Source organism: Balaenoptera musculus, chromosome 2, assembly GCF_009873245.2.
Source record: "Balaenoptera musculus isolate JJ_BM4_2016_0621 chromosome 2, mBalMus1.pri.v3, whole genome shotgun sequence".
Lineage (NCBI taxonomy): Eukaryota > Metazoa > Chordata > Mammalia > Artiodactyla > Balaenopteridae > Balaenoptera > Balaenoptera musculus.
The window spans coordinates 174,192,760-174,210,896 of NC_045786.1; the positions used below are offsets into that span (position 1 = coordinate 174,192,760).

An 18,137-nucleotide genomic window follows, 5' to 3' on the forward strand; every position below is an offset into this window, starting at 1 on the left:
GGTGGAGCGGTCAGAAGCCAGGCCAGCTGCCGCCCTCCGCTTAACACCAACAGCCCCTTCCACGTCCGAGCAAGAGGACCGTGGCGGAACCTTTGTGTCCAGAAGCAAAACAGTGTTGTTCTAAAAGGCGTTTCTTAAGGTGAAACGTACAACCCACACGTAGAACAAACTTCCAAAAGTCTAAAAAAGCCACGTGACTTGCTCTTGGACAGTGGGAAGCACTCGCCACCAAGCGACGGAGCCACCGCGACCCAGTGAGCTCACACCCAGGACTCGCCTGCGGGTCCCCAGGAAGGCCGGCCGCCCCCAGCCCCGCCGCACGGCCTCTGTCCTGGGAGCTGGGCCTGGAGGGCATTGCCCGTTTCACGTGTCACTTTGTCCCCAGGGTCTAAGGTAGGCTGGGCCCACAGGTTCTCCCATCGGGTGTAGCGTCGATGGCCTGTGACTGTTTAGCCCTTGGAAAACCCAGCCCTGCCTAATGGAGAAGGGAGCTTCCCTCCCGCACAGGATGGGACGGGACGGGACGGGAGACCCGCCCTGGGACACCTCAGCCCTCACAGCCCTCTCCCCTGGGGCACCCCGGCCACCCGCCCCGCACCGTGTAAGAACTGGGAGCACTGAGAGTAGCCTTCCTCCGCCTCTTCGCACTTGTCCGCAGCCGTCTCAACGTCGCTGATGGTGGAGGCGAAGATGGCGGCGCCGCTCTCCACCAGCTGCTTGCAGAGGTGGACGCTGTTGCAGGAAGCGGCACAGTGCAGCGGCGTCCTGGAGGGACAGAGGAGGCGCTCACGCCCAGCCGGGTCCCAGGTGGCCCCCAGGGCTGTGTGCTCAGTGCCCCGTGAGCTGCTGTGCTGCTGCCTGTGTAGTGGCCTCACTTCTACTGACAGTTTTGGGCCACACACACGTTTCTGAAAAGGGCGGGCCGGGAGTGGACTGAACACCGGCCTGTAAGCTGGGTGTTCACGGTGCAACAGCACGAGTGTCCCTCACACAAGTGACGCGTCCCTTACAATGGCTGCGACAGTGACGGCTGTGTTTTACCACAATATACAAAAATGGCTCTTCAAACGCGGCAGCGCAGACCGCTGCCTGACGCTCATGATGAGGCCCACGGGGCGCAGGGCCGGCACCGCAGCGGCCGGCCCGCGAGGCTCCCCTCCACACAGGCTTTCTGGCCACTTAAAAACATACGGCTCAGCAGAGGCTCAGACTACAGTCAGCGGTCAGCCACGTGAAGAGCATGAACACAGCCGAGCCTTTAACAAAACCCCGGGAAGATAACGCAGGCCTGGGACCAAGCTGCACCCTTGCCTCCTCCCTTCTCCCCACCACCCCCGCGCCCCGGGGCCCTCACCAGCCGTCGCTGTCGGCGGCGTTCACGTTGACCCCAAAGTCCAGCAGGAACTTCACAATCTGGTGGTGGCCGGCGCAGACGGCGTTGTGCAGCGGGGTGATGCCCTCGTCGTTGGGCTTGCTGGGGTCCTCCACCTAGGACACAGGGCGCGTGAGCCCCGCCCCTGCCCGGGGCCACCAGGGCTGCGGCCGCCCGCCTGCTCACCTCGTAGATGATCCTCTGCACCAGGTCGAACTCCCCCTCCAGGGAGGCGTCAAGGAGCAGCGCCAGCGGGTTGAAGCGGACCCTCAGCCCGTGCCCCGTCCTCTCCGAGTTGGGCTTCTTCAGGTTGGTCCGTTTGCTCTATCGGGAGGAAGCTTTGGATTTCAAGGTGACCCCACAGAAGCAGGCCCGGGGGGAAGCGGGCAAGAGGGGAGGGCCTAAAGCCCAAGGCAGAGCTTCCCGCGCAGCCCCGAGTGGTGCCGGGCACCGCGGACCAGCCCGCTCTCAGGCCAGCCCGGCCTGGCTCCGAAGGGCGTCTCTGCCTCGGGGGCCGGGCTGCGCCGCGGGCACCTGAGAGAGGGAGCAAGGCGGGTCACAGCCAAGCCCAACTGCTTCCGCCCTGCCAGCCGTGAGGAGCTCCTGCCTGCCTCTGCTCCTGCAGCACTGCCCTCCCTCTAGGGCTCTGTCTAGAACGTTCTCCTTCCCCTTGCTGCCTGCCCTTCCTCAGGGACACCTCGGGCCCCCAGGCTGGCCCTCTGGTGAGAGGCCATCGCCCCTCGTGCCCTGGACGAGCCCCACTGCTCCCAGCACCCCCAACACAGGCACGCCCTCCACAGGCACTGGCTGGCTGACTCGGGAGCCGGGGCCCGGTCTAGGGCGGCACCCACCGTAGGGGCCGCCGGCAGGGGCGCGGCGGGGGGGAACGATGCGGGCAGGCGCTCCTCCCCCAGGGACGGGGGCACCGGCTCAGTGGGCGGGGCCGTGGCCACGTTGTTGTTGTCGTCCTCGGCGGGCTCGGCTGTCTGGTGGGTGTTCGGGGGACAGATGAGCCCCTCCGGTTCGGGGGACGGGAGCCGGTTGTCATTGGCGTCCGAGGCGGGGGCAGGCTCGGCCGGGAGTGGGGCCGTGGGCAGGGCGGGGCCGGCCTCGCCCAGGTTCCCGTTGGCAGCGGTGTTCCCATTGTCCACATCGGCTAAGGAGCCCAGGAAGTCCTGCGAGGGGCTGGGCTGGTAGAAGGGGGTGCCCTCCATGCCCCCAGCCAGGGTGTTGAAGCGCTGGTACAGCAGCTTCTGGATGTTGGGCCCGCCAGGGCCCTCGGACTCCGTGATGGAGCTGCGCTTCTTCAGGGGCCGGGGCGCGTTGGCCAGCTTCCTGCGCAGGGCCTCCAGGTCAGCGTCGCTCTGGTAGCGCAACGGCGAGTGCACAATGGGCGTGAGCTTGGTGGGGCTGAGCGGCCGCGGCAGGCTCTCCACGGCGGCCCCGTCTCCGGCGGGGGCAGGGCTGTCCTGCTCTGGCTCCTTCTCAGCACTTTCTGAAGGGGGCAGGGGCTGCGAGGCGCTTGTGGCCAGCGACCCGTGAAGAAACGGCAGCGGCGACGGGGACGTGGAGCCGGACGGCAGAACAGGTTTACCGTACACTGGGGAGACACAGAGGACACCGACCTCAGCAGCCTGTGGCGCCTGGGGCCTGCTCACCAAGCACCTTTGACGACACAGAGATGGGCTCCTACAGAGACTGTAATCTGCCACTGAGGATGCTAAGTCCCCATATCAAATCCCAAAGGAACCTGCTGCTCACAGAACCCCACCAACTCCTTCTGGAAGGTGGAGTGTCTCTAATTTATCAGTGTTTACAGAACTGGGGCTTTCTCAAATGAAAAAGAACAAAAGGTTGCAAACCTGCCTTCCTGCCCTGAACAGGTGTTCACTGTTTCCTGGCCAAGGAGAACCCACGTGACCTGGGACCAAGCATGCAGGCCACCTCAGAAAGGAAGGCTGGTCCGGTGGCCCTGGCAAGCCTCTCCCCCGTGGGCCAGGGCCTGCCGCAGGCCAGTGCTGGTACAGCCACCCGGGAGATCCCTGGACACAGAGCGGCCTGGCCTGCCTAGGGATTCTCAAACTAGATTCTGGAATCTGCAGCCCACACCCAAGAACATCTGAAGAGGCCCCAGCCCAGCCCAGATGCCCAGAATCCTGCCGCACAGGGAGGAATCACCGTCAGCCTCCATATGTGGGGAACTGGGCTCTGTGCTCACACCTGCCTCCCCAGGAGGCCCGGGGCTGATGTTCCTGCACCCAAACCAGGGCTCTTCTCCCCTGTGGGCTCTGGGAAAGGATCCCAAAGTAGCAAAATCCTCCCCTCGCATCACCCCCCAGGGGCCTGGCTCAGCTACTACTAGGAGGCCAGGGGGATCAGATCCAGGCAGAGCTCCTACTACGCCAGCTCCCCAGATAGGTCCTGTACAAGTTACTACGAAGCAGGAGGAAAAGAAGAAATTCCAAAGTGCCAGCCTTCCGAGACCTGAATTTCCTGAGAAATGTGGGTAGGCGGGCACTCAGACAGAAGTCAGAGAGCTGTGGTCCACCTGCAGAACTGCTCTGTGCATGTCATCTTTTACCCCCATCTCACACAGATACCCAAGGCCACACGTTATGTAAGAATCAAGTTTAATCCTAAATAGCACGTGGCCCCAAAGTAAGGATATGGATTGGCATTTTCTCAAGTATGATTTCCTAGCCCCGAGAGATAGAGTGCAAACCCACCATACCTGCTTTAACCGACTTATTTAAGGTGCTGTGCGCCGCTGGCTGGTACTTCTTAGGTGGTGTGGCTTGCTGGAGGTACATGGAGTATATGGAACTTGAATTCACCGTCTGTGGGCCTTTCCTGGGGGACTGTGGCCTTGACCCTTTATCAGCCAGGAAGGGCCTAATGGCCACAGTTAGTGGGAGTTCAGGTTTGCCGTCTCCAGCTGGAAAGGCAGGCAGCCCCGCCGGCGGGTACGTGGGACTTGGTGGCACAGAAATCCTCTGCTGAATCTGCTGCGAGGACCCTGGCTGGTGGGGGCCACCTGCAGGGGGCAGCGGTGCAGGTTTCTGCCTACTGGGCAGGCCTGCGCTGGGCCTGGGCAAGCTGCCCTCCTTCCTCCTCTCCAGGGAGTTTGTCGAGCCTGGGCCCACGGGCGCAGGGCTTGGGTACGTCCCATAGCTTGGAGGCAGCTGCTTGCCGACACCAGGGATGGGAGGTGGCACTTTACCAATCTCGATGCCCTAAATTTAGGTGTTAAAAAGAAAGACAAAGTCATCCTTTGAAAAGTCAAGCACGTTTCCATCCACGGTCACAAGAGCACAAAGTAGGACTTGTAATCCTTCAAATAGGCTTGTGACCAGGCACGGGGCACGCCGTGGGGGTGAACAGCAGGGTGAACGACCCTGACCAAAGGCCTCACACCTGCACCCGGCTCTCGTGCTCAGGGTCCATGAACTCCTTCAGACTTGGGTTATGATTTGGACACCAACAGGATTAATTTGCCTCGTGACACCTCCTACCACTTAGATAAAGACGAAGGCTAAATAAGGATGCAGTCAGTTAGGAGCCTGTCTGTGTTTTGTGACGAAGACAAGCGGCCCACCTGTTTCTCCGGGGCTCCCAAGGCCGGCACGGGCACAGGCTGGCTCAAGACGGGCCCCTGCCTGAGAGGCCCCTCCACGTTCGAGTCCTTCCACTCCACGCTGGCGATCTGCGTCACTTTCACCAAAGAGCTAGAATTGTGTTTTAATGTTGGCCAGTTTCCATCATTGGCTTGAAAAGAACACAGAATTTAAGTAAAATTATTCTTGAAATTAGTTGAACCAACATAAGAATAACCCCCTGCCAGAAGCAAAAATCACCTTCTGGGACGTCACGCTCTGATGGAGCTCCATGACCAGGAGGCGCCCCCTCACCCACACACCGGCTGCTGCGCGGCAGGACGACCAAGGTCGGCCTCTGCCGGCACCGCCTCACCAGTGCCCACGTGCGGTCACGTGTGCAGAGACTCCATGGCCAAGCACAGGGCTGCCCCAGCCCGGGCGAGGGGCCAGAGGGTTGCAGAAACATTCTCAGCCCCCACTGCAATACAGGTCAAAGCCATTACATCGACACCAATGAACAACGTAAGCGTCGGCACTTGGTTTTCAAACACTATTTACAAATACAGACAGCAATAAAAAAGACTTATCTTTTGACTTCTTAACAGGTTTGACCTGTACTGCTTCTAGTATTAAAAGAAAAATTTGACTTTAATCTGTTAGAAATTTCCACCCTCTTAAAATAATTCATGATCACAGGAGGACAGTACAAGTTCCCAGTGATTGGAGTAGCAGGCTATCACTCTGCTGCAGTGATTAGAAAGCCAGTCAACCCAGCATTTTCAGGACAGCCACTGAAAAGGTATGCTTTTTAACACAGCACCTTCCAAACTGAGAAAGGGCGCAGAAGCACCCCCGGTAACACAGGCCCACTCACAGCGAGCCCACAGGGTTCGACCTCAGCCTGCCGCAGGCCCCTGCTCCTCTCCGCAGCAGTACAGGGCTGGACTAGCGTGGGAACCCTCCCAGCCATCAGCCGTATGGCAGGGAAAGCAGCCAAGGGCACTGTTCGGGGCCCTCCTGTAAGAGCAGCACATCCTCGCCCCTCCTCCCATCTGCCAGCACGGGCAGGTGGGGCAATGGCAGAGCAGCGGGAAATCACCCTCCCTTACAGCAACTGTGCCTGAGCCCAAACCTGCGACTCACAAAACAGGAAGAGCAAACTCTCAAATCTGCTCTGCACGCAGCCATACAAGCAGCGTCGGCGCAGTGCGGACGAGAGGGCCTCTGAGCGCCCGGGCAGCGGCGGCTCCTAAGCCAAATCTATCTCTGGCAGCAGCACGGCCAGCCCATTGTGTCCACTGCTACTCCGGCTCAGTTCCTCCATGGCTGGAAACCACTGCAGGCTCCAGGCCGCTGCTAGGGCCCTGGTGAAGCATTCCCAGGCCTTAGTCCAAACCATCGCTTTGCTCTGTGTGGCCCATCAGCCTCTTCCAGGACAGAAGTGTGTGTGCTTTCACGCCCCCTTGGTTGTATCAGACCGGGGGGGGGGGAGTGGTGTGGGCCAGGGATGCACAGGTTCACCAAGGATGCACCGAGTGCAAACTCCGGGCTGAGGGGAAAATGGACAGAGCCTGCTGCTGACTCAGGAGGGAGGATGGGGCTGGCCGCGGGGGCTAGAGTCCCTGGCCTCTCTCAGGATCACAGAAAATGTGGCCACCGGCTGCTCCTCAAATCCCACAGCCACGGGAGAGTTGGCAGAAGTCAGGCACACAGGGACTGGACAGGGACTAGGGACGTGCCTTCTTCAGGATGCGGCAGGAGGTGCAGAAGGAAGACCATTCGTTCCTATTATAAAGGGACAGTCATCTGTAAGTATGATGGGAGATTCCTGTACTGAAGATAAAACTAAAAGCCTCATAATGAACTCAGAAAATCATCTTAATTCTGTAAAAACAAAACCAAAAAACCCTTGCTGGGCCAGCACCTGTCAAACCCTTCCTGAGGATGATCTGGTGTTTCGACCCAGCCCAAATTTCACACCTGTTGAAGGCGGGGACCAATTATGTATATGTGGTTTCTGTCTCAAGTCTGAATGCGAGGCGCAGGCCTTTGTCAGTTTGGAAGAACAGCCACGGCTGATTTGGCACCGTCACCAGAGTTTCCCACCGGACCTGCCAGCCAACATACGGTTTGCAAACGGGCTTGTGGGGCGCTGTGACAAGCCACAGTCAGGCCCGACGTCGAGGTCTGACACTGTCCACGAGCTGGTCACTCTGGGTTTACCGTGGCCATCTGTGTGACACGGGAACCAGAAGGACAGCCGACAGCACAGTTAGTCTCCCCTGGGAGATGTTCTCACCCCGGCTCTACGTCTGGGCCGAGATACTGCCCCCCAACGTGGGGGTGACACAGGTCTCCTGCGCTCACTCACCCCACAGCACAGAGAAGGAGCGAGGCAACTGCCGAACCTCCGGAGGACACGGTCTCCCGGCCCTGCGAGGGGTCTTCTCCCGGCAGCCTCTTGTGAGGCGACCTAGCATCCACCCACAGAGAAGAGGGGAAACTCGAGCCATCCTCAGCTCGGGGCAGGTTTTGAGATATTTAAGCAGAGAAGGAGCCGGCTGTGCTAATTATCTGCCATCGGCAACAGCTGAATATATACTCCCACCATCGGGTGGTTCAAACTATAAATAACAGCTTATCAAAGAAAGCTGCAATTAGAGTTTCATGCCGACCACGCGCTCCACGTGGCTTCTAAGACACAGCCACGAAGAGATCTGAGCCGGGCACGTGGCCCATGAGGACTGGGGATACCTCCTCCCACCTGGGTCAGAGCAAGCCCCGGGTCCTCCAGCGGGGGCAGCAGTGGTGTTGCTGCTCAGACCAGGTGCCAGGCAAGAGAACTCAAAGCGAACAAACGAAAGACCAGCACAAATCTACCACCAAACCTAAAAAAGTCCTCAAAATGTAGTCCTGACCCAGTCAGCACTACTGCTGTCAGGAATGTCACCTGTGCTCTGTGACTCCGTGTGTGATGGGCCAGCGTGGCAGCCCTGTCATAAAGTCTCACTGCCAAGGAGCCCTGGCATCTCATGCATCAGTTTAAAGCACAGCCGTCTTCCTCTGAAGACACAGTGCGGCGTCTCCGTGGAGACCTGGGCCTGCGCTCGGCTAGGAAGCCGGGGGTGCCGCAGGAGCTCCATGTCCTCGGGACGGCTACGCACCGGCTCGGCGCTGGGGGCCCGAGTCCGGTCACACCGCACGATTCAGGGTGGCCGAGAGCCAAAGGGGTGGCCTGTGGACTTTCTGGTGGACAGAGACCACGCTGGGTCGGGCAAGCAGAGCAGCTGCAGGCTCTGCTGATGGGGAGGCAGCCCTCCGCCTGGGCCGTAGTGTGAGGACAAGCACCCTCACAGGCAAACAAAACCTGTGGCAGGGGAGGCTCAGGTCTTAACTAATTTGTGTTTTGAGAAGCCACACAGTAAGGACACTGAGTCCAAAAAAGAGAACCTGTTCTTGTTTTAGGATCATCATTACTATGGTGGCACACAGCTCCCCAAATGCTGCCCTAGAGGACAAAGTGCCTTGGAGGACACATCGCAGAGGCTGGGTGCAACGTGGGGGTCTTCTCTGAGGCCACTGTCCCCCCCACAGTCCCCCTTCCTGCTCACTCTCCCCCCGAAAGAGGACCCAGGCCACTCACCGGATTTGGATCTTCCGTGGGCAGCACTTGAGGCGATAGTGAGAGACTGGGGCTTTATGGGGTCTCCAGGGGCAGGATAGCTGCCGGTGCTGGGAACCTGGATGTAAGGCCCCACCGCAGCGACCCTGCCAGGCGTGCTCAGGGGTGACTGTGGCGAAGACGTGCCATTCACACGGCTCAGCTATAAAATGGGATGAAATGAGAGTCAAAATTCTACTCAGTTAAAAGAAATTATAAGCCTAGTATGACCGACTGCTCAGATTTGAGCCAATCACTCAACAGTTCATACGTAGGAAGCTCCATCACCCTGGGAGATCAGTATCTAGAAAGGGCAAGACTTCAAAAAAGGGCCTGAACCCACAGTCCCGTATGAGTGATGCTCTGTGATAACACCTACCTGTTCGTGAGTTATAAAACCAGGAGCCGAGTGTGTAACAGAGAACCCCTCAGGACCCCTCTGTGTACATAACCCTCTCACCTGGGGATGCACTCCCTCCCCTGGGTGGGCACAGAGGCATTGTCAAGCCTGGGCTCTGAGCCTGGCTTCAAATCCTGCTCTACCACTTACTCGCTGGGCTGCCTTGGGCAAGTGATGCAACATCTCTGAGCCTCTGTGCCCATGTCCGAAAATTCGGGATAAGCGTTGTTGTAAGGACTGAATGAGCCATGCAGGACAAAGTAATAGGGTCTGGAACCAGGTGAGACTCTGACCAGTTCCCTGAAGGCAGCTCTGCTGTTCTCAGCAAGGACACCAGGCCACAGCCAATGATACTGGTCACGTGACACTGCCCAACAACAAAAGCCTGCAAAACAGGGATCTGACTAGAGAAACACTGACCCTTAGAGTTCCCCAGACAGGCTCTGAGAGAGCCATACCCATCCAACAATTGTTTGCAAAATTCTGCATGCATGAGCATGTGTCATTTTGAAGAAAGCATCCATGATCTTGACAGTTGTTCAAAGGTGCCTAAAACCTTTGGGTTGGAGACACATCTCTGCAGAAGCACCAACTTCTTCAGGGAGATCCCTTGAAGTATCAGATGGAATAAGAAGTAATATTTATGTAGCCATTTGTGACGGTTAATTTTACCCATCAACTTGGCTAGGCTGTGATACCCAGATCTTTGGTCAAACATGTCTAGATGTTGCTGTAACGGTATTTTTAACATTTAAATCAACAGACTTTGAGTAAAGCGGATTGCCCTCCATAATGTGGGTGGGCTGCATCCAATCAGTTGAAGGGCTTACAGAGAAAGACTGAGGTCCTCAGAGGAAGAGGGAATTCCGCCTGTACACTGCCTTCAGACTCAGGCTGCAACATCCACAACTCCCTGGGTTTCAGGCTGCCGGCCAGCCCTGCAGATTTGGGGTGTGCCTGCCTCCACAACCACATGAGGCAGTTCCTTACAATCAGTCGACTGATCAGTCTCTACACACATGTACACACAGAACTGATTCTGTTCTCCAGAGACCCCTGACCCACCACTACTAAGACCGTAATGTAAACAAGCATGGAGCACAGGCACACGTCCTCTCCCATGGTCTGTGTGTTGTTAATTGAGAGAATAAGGAAATCATGGCATCATACAGATTAACCATTGACCTTTAAGCACTCTGGTTAAAAAAAAAGTGTGGATTTGTAAATAAGAGACTTTTCACCTGAGACCACTGATCACGATGCCCACAGAAGTGGCAGTACCCTTCTGCCTCTAGCGTCCTCCTAACCCATCCCACCAGGCGAAGCTACTGAAGCCTGCACCTCGCCTCCTGAGAGCTACCTTCAGAGCAGCAGGAGCTGACAAGAGGACACCTGTCAAGCGTGAAAGCACCAGTTTTGGAGTGTGGATAGAGGAACTCTGGGAGCACTGTCCCAGCTACCTGGCTGCCTGCTCCATTTCCACTCCTGAGGGCAAAGTGCCAATCAGCTCTCCACTCAGGCACTGCTCCCCCCAAACACTGAGCACCACTGGTGGAACAAAAGGTCAAGTGCTACATCCAGCCAGAGACACCACACACAGCAGTCCCTTATCCTCCCACGAGCTCCCAGCGATGCATACGCTCGTGAAGCACTGACAGCAACGGCAAGACTCAGGGACACCCTGCCTAACAACAGGGCTGGGTAATGTGACCACAGGCCCTGGGACATGGAATATTACACAGAAGTTACAAAAGGAATGAGGTAATAATGACCTGGAAAGATACCCATATTGCAGTTAAAAAAAAAAAAGACTAGGTACAGAACAGTGTGAATGATATAATTCCTACAATTCCATTTTCAATTAAAAATTGAATACCTTTCTGTCTATATTAAGCAAAAGACTGGAACCATTAATAACTATCATCCCTGAAGAATGAGAAGGATGGAAGGGACTTTCACATTTTCCTTTAAATATTTCTGCACTGTTTTAACTTTCTTCCAATGAGTATTTACTACCTTTGAAATTCAAAATACCAAATAAAGATTTTTAAAAAGCACTAACCCCTTATATAGCACTTTTCTCAAGAGTTTACAAAGTCTTTCCACATGGGTTATTTCTCAGAATCCTTATAGCAATTCTCAGCTCATAGCAAGGACACGAGGCTACACAAGGTCAAGGAATTTATGCACATGGCACAGCTTAAAATGGGTGCTGCAACTCCAGGGCCAAAGCCTCTTCCCCCAGTGGAAGGGAGACAGAGCTGCCTGGGGAGAATGGACGGTGAGGCGCTGCGGACCAGGCGGTTTTGATTCCATGCACCAGGAAACAACTGTGTCTTTGGGAACATGAACTTTCTTCTACTGTCACTTTTTATGGTTTATGGCCAATTTATGTTTATCAGCTATGGCAAATGGGGGGAGCAGAATGGCATTACAGTGAAGATGTACACTTTGGGGAAAAACCATTTTCAGTAGTTTATCTCACAGAAATATTTTCTTTTTCACATGCCTGAATTTTTTTCCCATAAAGACGTTCACGCAGTTCGCTGATCCGCTTGTCCATCATGGCCACCTCCATGTTGCGCTTATTCAAGAGCTCCTTCTGCTGCTGGAGCTTTGAATTCTGTTCCTGGTTGAGCTGATTACGAATCTGCAAAATAGAAAACATAACATTCATGATTTGTATTAACTAAATAGTCAAATTCTCATTGTTAGGGGGATTAAAAAAAGAAGGAAAAAGCAACATTTAGTTCTTATGTGTATTTACATACAGGCATCGTCCCCTGTATGCTAAATATTTTACAGGTACAGCACAGATGAATCCGGAACATATTTCTTATGGACCAAAAAAAGAGCAAATATCTGCAAATGTGTCTTCTTCAAAGTGTACGGAATGACTAGTACCAGTAATGACTGTGGGACACCATGCCTGTGGTCCTAGGGAACGGGGGCGGGTGGGGTTCAGTGACCTAAGGAGGGGCATCTGTTCTGCCCCACACAGTCCAGTGAATGTGGCAGCAGGAAACCCAAGGATGGCCAAATCACCAAACAGAATGTTCTTATATCATTTTAATGGGTTATAACAAGCACGTTTAAAAAATGAAATAGAGAATAGAAAACATCCGAGTGCACTGCACACAGAAGGTTAAGTCTTGTCTTGCTAAACTCTTTCAGGTGCACACATGTACTAGCACATACATACTGGCATATGTGTATAGACAGGAGGTAACATGTACTTTATAACCTAGATTGCAGTCAAAAAATTGGAAATATATATAAATAAATATACTACAGTCATCAAACTTTACCAAAAAAAAATCCTTAAAAAACCCTGCACTTGCATGAGGTAGGGGATATGGGGATATATGTATACATATAGCTTATTCACTTTGTTATATAGCAGAAACCCAACAATGTAAAGCAATTATACTCCAATAAAGATGTTAAAAAAAAAAAGAAAAACCCTGCGCTTTTAACAATTGCTTAAAAATATAAAAAGTAATAAATTCTTATAACACTTTGTTTCTATGCATTTACATTACAGAACTTAACAGCAACAAGTGAGTTTACTCTCTGTAATTAAAAATTTGCATTTCATAAAATGATATAATACTTTTTCTAGCAAGTGCTAATAGAACTGCAAAACTTGTATCTGGCTTGAAAAATCACCTGCTGGGGACTTCCCTGGTGGTCCAGTGGGTACGACTCCGCACTCCCAGTGCAGGGGGCCCAGGTTCAATCCCTGGTCAGGGAACTAGGTCCCGCATGCCATAACCAAGAGTCTGCATGCCACAACTAAAGATCCTGAGTGCCGCAACTAAGACCTGGCTCAGCCTAAATAAATAAATAAATATTTTAAAAAAATCACCTGCTGAATGACAATTTCTGAGAAATGGGAATCTTGAGGGTTGTTATGATTGTGTCCTCCTGAAATTCATATGTGGAAGCCCTAATACCCAATGTGATAGTAACTGGAGATGGGGCCCTTAGGAGGTAATTAGGTAGGCTTAGATGAGGTCATGAGGGTGGGGCCTTCATGATGGGGTTAGTGTCCTTATAAGAGGAGGAAGAGAGATCAGAGCATGTGGGGACACAACAAGAAGGCAGCCAGGAAGTGGACCCTCACCATGAACTGATCTTGGACTTCCAGCCTCCAGAGCTGTGAGACATAAATGTCTGTTGCTTTAAGGCAGCCCAAGCTGACTAAGACAAGGATTTAACAAATAGGCATCTATCTTGTCAGAACACAGTTTACACAGAGGCCTTAAGTATTATCTAAAGCTTAATTCTTTACCAGTTCATCATACTGCCAATTAAATTCACACTGAAATTTCTGTACCGAAAACATGCTAAGTGAAAGAAGCAAGTCACAAAGAACTACAACTGCATGATTCCATTCATATGAAATTTCCGGAATAGGCAAATCCATAGAGATGGAAAGTAGAGTCGTGGCTGCTTAGGGCTAGAGGGATAGGGGGTTGTGGGGTGATGGCTAAAAGGTGTCGGGTTTCTTTTGGGGGTGATGAAGATATTCTAAAATCAATTGTGGTGGCGTATACAGAACTCTGTGAAGATACTGAAAACCACTTAATTGTATGCTTTAAATGGGTGAATCGTATGCTATGTGAATTATGTCTCAAAGCTGTTTAAAAAATTCTTTTGTACTGAATACATTTTGTGCCTACTATTAAATTAGAATCCATTAATTTGTTTCCAGTTCCTGAGGTTTCCACGCTGAAAGAAAACCCAAAAGATAAGGAAGTTTTTTTTTTTTTTTTTGATAAGGAAGTTTTAATAGAATCATTCCTCAGACCCAGGTGAGTTACCTGTAGCTCTTGGTACAGTCTTTTCAGCTCCACTGCTGCTGGTCCTGTCAGCTTGCCATTGTAAGACTGGAACCCATTCAGTTTTCCCTTCTTTAAATCTTCCAATTGCTGACTGAGCTGATCAACTCTTAAAATCGCAGTCTGTACTTCTTGCTTCTTTTCCTGGAACATGGCACTGAACCTTTCTATTTCAGCAGCTATAATTTCCCACCAATAAAGAAAAAAAACATAATTTAGTTGATATTCTTTTTTTCATAGTATTTTGCTATTTTTATTTTGTGATTTCTTCATTTCTATCCATTTAACTCAACTTTAGCATCATCTAGTGCCAGACCTTGGAGAAAAAAAGTTGTAATACCCATAATCCAAAACACACTTCAACAAGCCTTTGGAACACATAATGTGACCGCTCATATGACAAACAATTAATTTGCACTAATTATTGAATATTTTTAAATTAGGGCAATCTGTCCAAAAGCTATCTTGGTCAAGCCACTTAGGAATCTCAAGGCACCAAAGAGACCAAAGGCTCTGTGAGGGCAGGACCATCCAAATCTATCTTGCTTATTCTGTAACATAAAGTAGGTACTAACAGAATTGATTGATGAAGTAACAATCCACGCACACAGAAATAAAAAGTGAGCATTTGTATGCTTTATCTTAATACACAGATAAAATTTATGCTGTTCAATTAAAACAGACCCTCACGATGAGTTGAGTCTTAAGAGTACCCTAGCCCCAGTCCAAAGGGCGGCTGCAACCAACGTAACAAAAGGATCTCTCTACTACATTGCTAAGGTTGCAAAAGATCTTCTAAGATCTCTTAATCTAACCAACCCATCCAGTTAGATGCAGATGACAGAGCAAAGCTTTAGTGCTTTTCTACAGCAAGATCTGACATCAGCTTGTGACTGAGAGCATCTGGAAGCTGGCCTCTGTCTCATGTCATCTACGCCTGCTGAGTGTGGGCGCCAGTGGGCCGCGGCACATACACAGATTGCCATTCATGATTTTGCTGTAGTCTACTTGTCCTCTCATGGCACGGATCTTCTTCAGTTTATTTTCCTGGGCTTCAACTCTTTCTTTCAATTTCTGAAGCTTTTCATTTTCAGAAATAGACTGCTGCTGACGGCGCTCCTGTTGCTTTAGAAAATGTAAACGCTGTTCCTATTGAGAGAGGAAAATAGCTAACTTTGAAAATTGAAACGTACAGTAACTTTTGTACACTAAAAAAAGTTTAAGTGGATCCCTCAGTATCTCCTATCTTAATGAATGTTACAGAAATGCTAGCCACGCTTTCACCTCCATTCCTGTGTGTGAAGCCCCAGCAGCCTAAGCTTCCTGCCACCAGTACCAGGTTTCCTGCTGCTACAAAGCGGCTTTCAAGGGTCCCTTATATTAACCTCCTAAAGGAAATGAGCACTGACTAGCAGAGGATTTTATATTGAAAAGAGATAAGGTGAGCAGTAAAGAGATGAACCTCTAATCTGCTAAGTGACAGGAACCTTCGAGGAAGGGTTTGTTTTCTTTAGGATTAGTTCCTTCAAAAGTAATCAAACATTTTATAGTCAAACAGGACAGTCCTACAGTAAAAATATATGCGATACTCTTCAGTAGTTTTTTTCCCTACTCATGTGAAAGCATACCTTAAGGGTAACAGTCAACATTATTCATGGTCCCATCTGTATGCATAAAACATACTTAAGAGGCTTAAGTGTGACTGTGCAGGTGTTACACACTGCACACTAAGGGAAGGGTATATGTGCTTCAATATGGAAAGATTAACTTGTGAATTACACTGCTGAAAATATCTAAGATTTTTTAAAATAGCAATACTCTTGGATTAATATTTGGAAAGAAAATAAAAAATAGAATTAGAAAATTTTATAATGACATAATACCACGTACATTTCATCTTAGAAATGGGATGAAAATACTTTCCAATTACTTTTAATTGTTCTTTATTCTTGTAAATCCAATAAACTTTGTAAGACAACTTTTAAAAACAAGTCCAACTTATACTATTATTTACATAAAAGTGGATAGAATCACGTGGTCATTAAATAAGTGAAAAAAAGTTGAACTGGACATTTGGTTCTTAAGAAAATCTCTCTACAGAGCAAGCATGAAGAACCTAGGCAGTGGCGTTAACATATGTGTTCTCTCTACAGCAGTTTCAGAACATTTAAGATCATTAAACATGAAATCATTTTCAGCAGGCATGGGTGATAGGTCTGATTTTTTAGTCCAAGACTAAACCATTATTTAGAAAAGTTTTGAAAGCAAGCAGGATCCTGTGGGGCACTCTGGGATCCAAAACCCTTTCTGCGCCCCCATTTCTGGTTTGTAGGGAAAAGGCTTCAGACTCCTACACCTTCCCTGAGCTCCAAAAGGCAGATTCAGTTACTAACCAGGGAAGTAAGAGAATGCAGGAACAAAGAAGGAGCAGTCAGGAAGCAACAGGGTCCTGGCTCCTCCTCCAGGGACACACAGAACAATACACCCTTGAGCTCTTCTGCAGGAACTAAGCCCCCCCCGCCCCAGGTGGAGGACGGTAACTCCACGCTGAGCACAGACTCTGGATCACCAGCCTGTTCCCTCACCACCAACCAATCAGAAGAAAGCCACACACCCTGCAGCCCTCCCCTAAATTTTGCCTATAAAAATGCTTCCCCGAGAACCACCGGGGAATTCGAATTTTTTGAGCATGAGCCACCCATTCTCCTCACTTGGCCCTGCAATAAACCTTTCTCTGCTCCAAACTCCAACGTTTCTGTTTTGCTCTGTTTGGCCTCACTGCAGGTCGGCAACAGTTTCAAACACTACGACAGAGTTTCAACAACAAATCTAGTACTCAGTGTAAATAATGAGTGCTGACAATGCCGTGCACCAAAATAAACCAAATTCCTTGTAGGGTGGTATAAAGGGAAGCCACTGTCTTGGGGGCCCATGACCAGTGTCTTATCACAGGTCACTGGCTTGCTTCCTCTAGAACACTAATGCCAACTACATCAGCCGAGAACACACCCAGAGGAAAAAGGAGGGGACAATAGAAAGTATCCTTTCTTTCCAAATTTTATCTACAATTGGATAAGGCCAACTGTTTCCTGTCCGGGGGGTTGTGTGTGCAAGTCAAGGGTCAGATGCTTTTGTTCTGATACTTTCCCAACTTCAAGAAGCTACAGTATGCATTTATGATTACATAAGAGATAATTAAGAAAGACATTGTGTTTAACACTGTGGCGGCATGGCCCTACTTGCAGGGGTTAGCCAGGTAATCTAAAGTAATGCCGAAGAACACACTTGTTGAACACTTCCCCACCGCTGCTTTAATAACTTACCTTGGCAACCAACATTTGCTGCTGGTTTTCAATTTGCTGTTGTTGCCTAGCTGCCATATCTTGGAGTTCTGAGAGGGTAAGTTCGACACGTGGATTCCCAATCTGCAGGAAACAAAACAAACTCAGACTGGAATGTATGTTTATCTGCATAATCATTTTCTCTAGTGTCAAAATGCACACACATCAAGATTTTTAAATAGGTTCCCTAGAAGCTAAGAGAAGATAAATAAGTGTACTTTCTCATAAGAACTTTTCCTCCTAATTGTTGACTGCTTCTATTAAATTTATTTGAGTAAAAGGGGATGTCAAATGTTTAAGGATAAACAACGTAAAAAATAAATGTGTAGGTGACACCTTAAGGACAAATGTCATTTCACTGCCACCTGGTCTCAAGAAGCTGAAATACATAAAAGATTCTAATATACAAATATCTCATTAAAAACACCATAGGTATGGCCTAAATCAAAGATTGACCCATTACTGACAGAGAATTATGTGTGTGAAATAAATACAAAAAGGTAACACATCTGGAGGAGTGGCAACCAATGGAACTGGAAAGCATGTCCCCATTCTCTGTTAATGATAAATAATTACATCAAGCATTTTTATTGTGTTCATCATGAACCTTGCACTGAAGTAATTACTTTCCATTTATGAACTCATATAAGCCTCAAAATGACACTCTCAGGTAGATATCATTATATCCCCGTTCTACAGATGAGAAAATGAAGCAGAGAGGAGTTCAAACTGTGCCACAGGTCCGGCAGTTTGCACGGACAGAGCAGGAGGCAGAGGCTTACTGTTGACCATCTCATACAGCACAGTCTTTACTAAGCATGCATTACTACGCTAGACGTGACACATGCATGCACTGTACCACACAATCTTCATAACAAGCCTCTGCGTCAGACAGATGAGCCCCACACTGGGCAGGAATCCCA

General features: G+C 50.4%; 1 protein-coding gene across 6 annotated transcripts in view; it reads right to left on the reverse strand.

The window, feature by feature from the left end:
- Nucleotides 1-18,137, reverse strand: part of PPP1R13B (protein phosphatase 1 regulatory subunit 13B) — an 84,013-nt gene that overhangs the window by 1,974 nt on the left and 63,902 nt on the right. For 2 of the 6 annotated variants that reach the window (XM_036841479.1, XM_036841480.1), the window contains exons 5-16: nt 17,197-17,298; nt 14,848-15,022; nt 13,856-14,052; nt 11,539-11,679; nt 8,612-8,792; nt 7,096-7,200; nt 4,968-5,137; nt 4,104-4,605; nt 2,224-2,972; nt 1,559-1,696; nt 1,355-1,488; nt 599-765 (exon numbers count right to left, since the gene is read on the reverse strand). In XM_036841479.1, the coding sequence (XP_036697374.1) occupies nt 599-765; nt 1,355-1,488; nt 1,559-1,696; nt 2,224-2,972; nt 4,104-4,605; nt 4,968-5,137; nt 7,096-7,200; nt 8,612-8,792; nt 11,539-11,679; nt 13,856-14,052; nt 14,848-15,022; nt 17,197-17,298 (2,761 nt within the window). Of the gene's footprint in view, nt 1-598; nt 766-790; nt 909-1,354; nt 1,489-1,558; nt 1,907-2,223; nt 2,973-4,103; nt 4,606-4,967; nt 5,138-7,095; nt 7,201-8,611; nt 8,793-11,538; nt 11,680-13,855; nt 14,053-14,847; nt 15,023-17,196; nt 17,299-18,137 lie in introns of those variants that run through there. The other 4 variants (XM_036841481.1, XM_036841482.1, XM_036841483.1 and 1 more) reach the window with 3 other exon arrangements.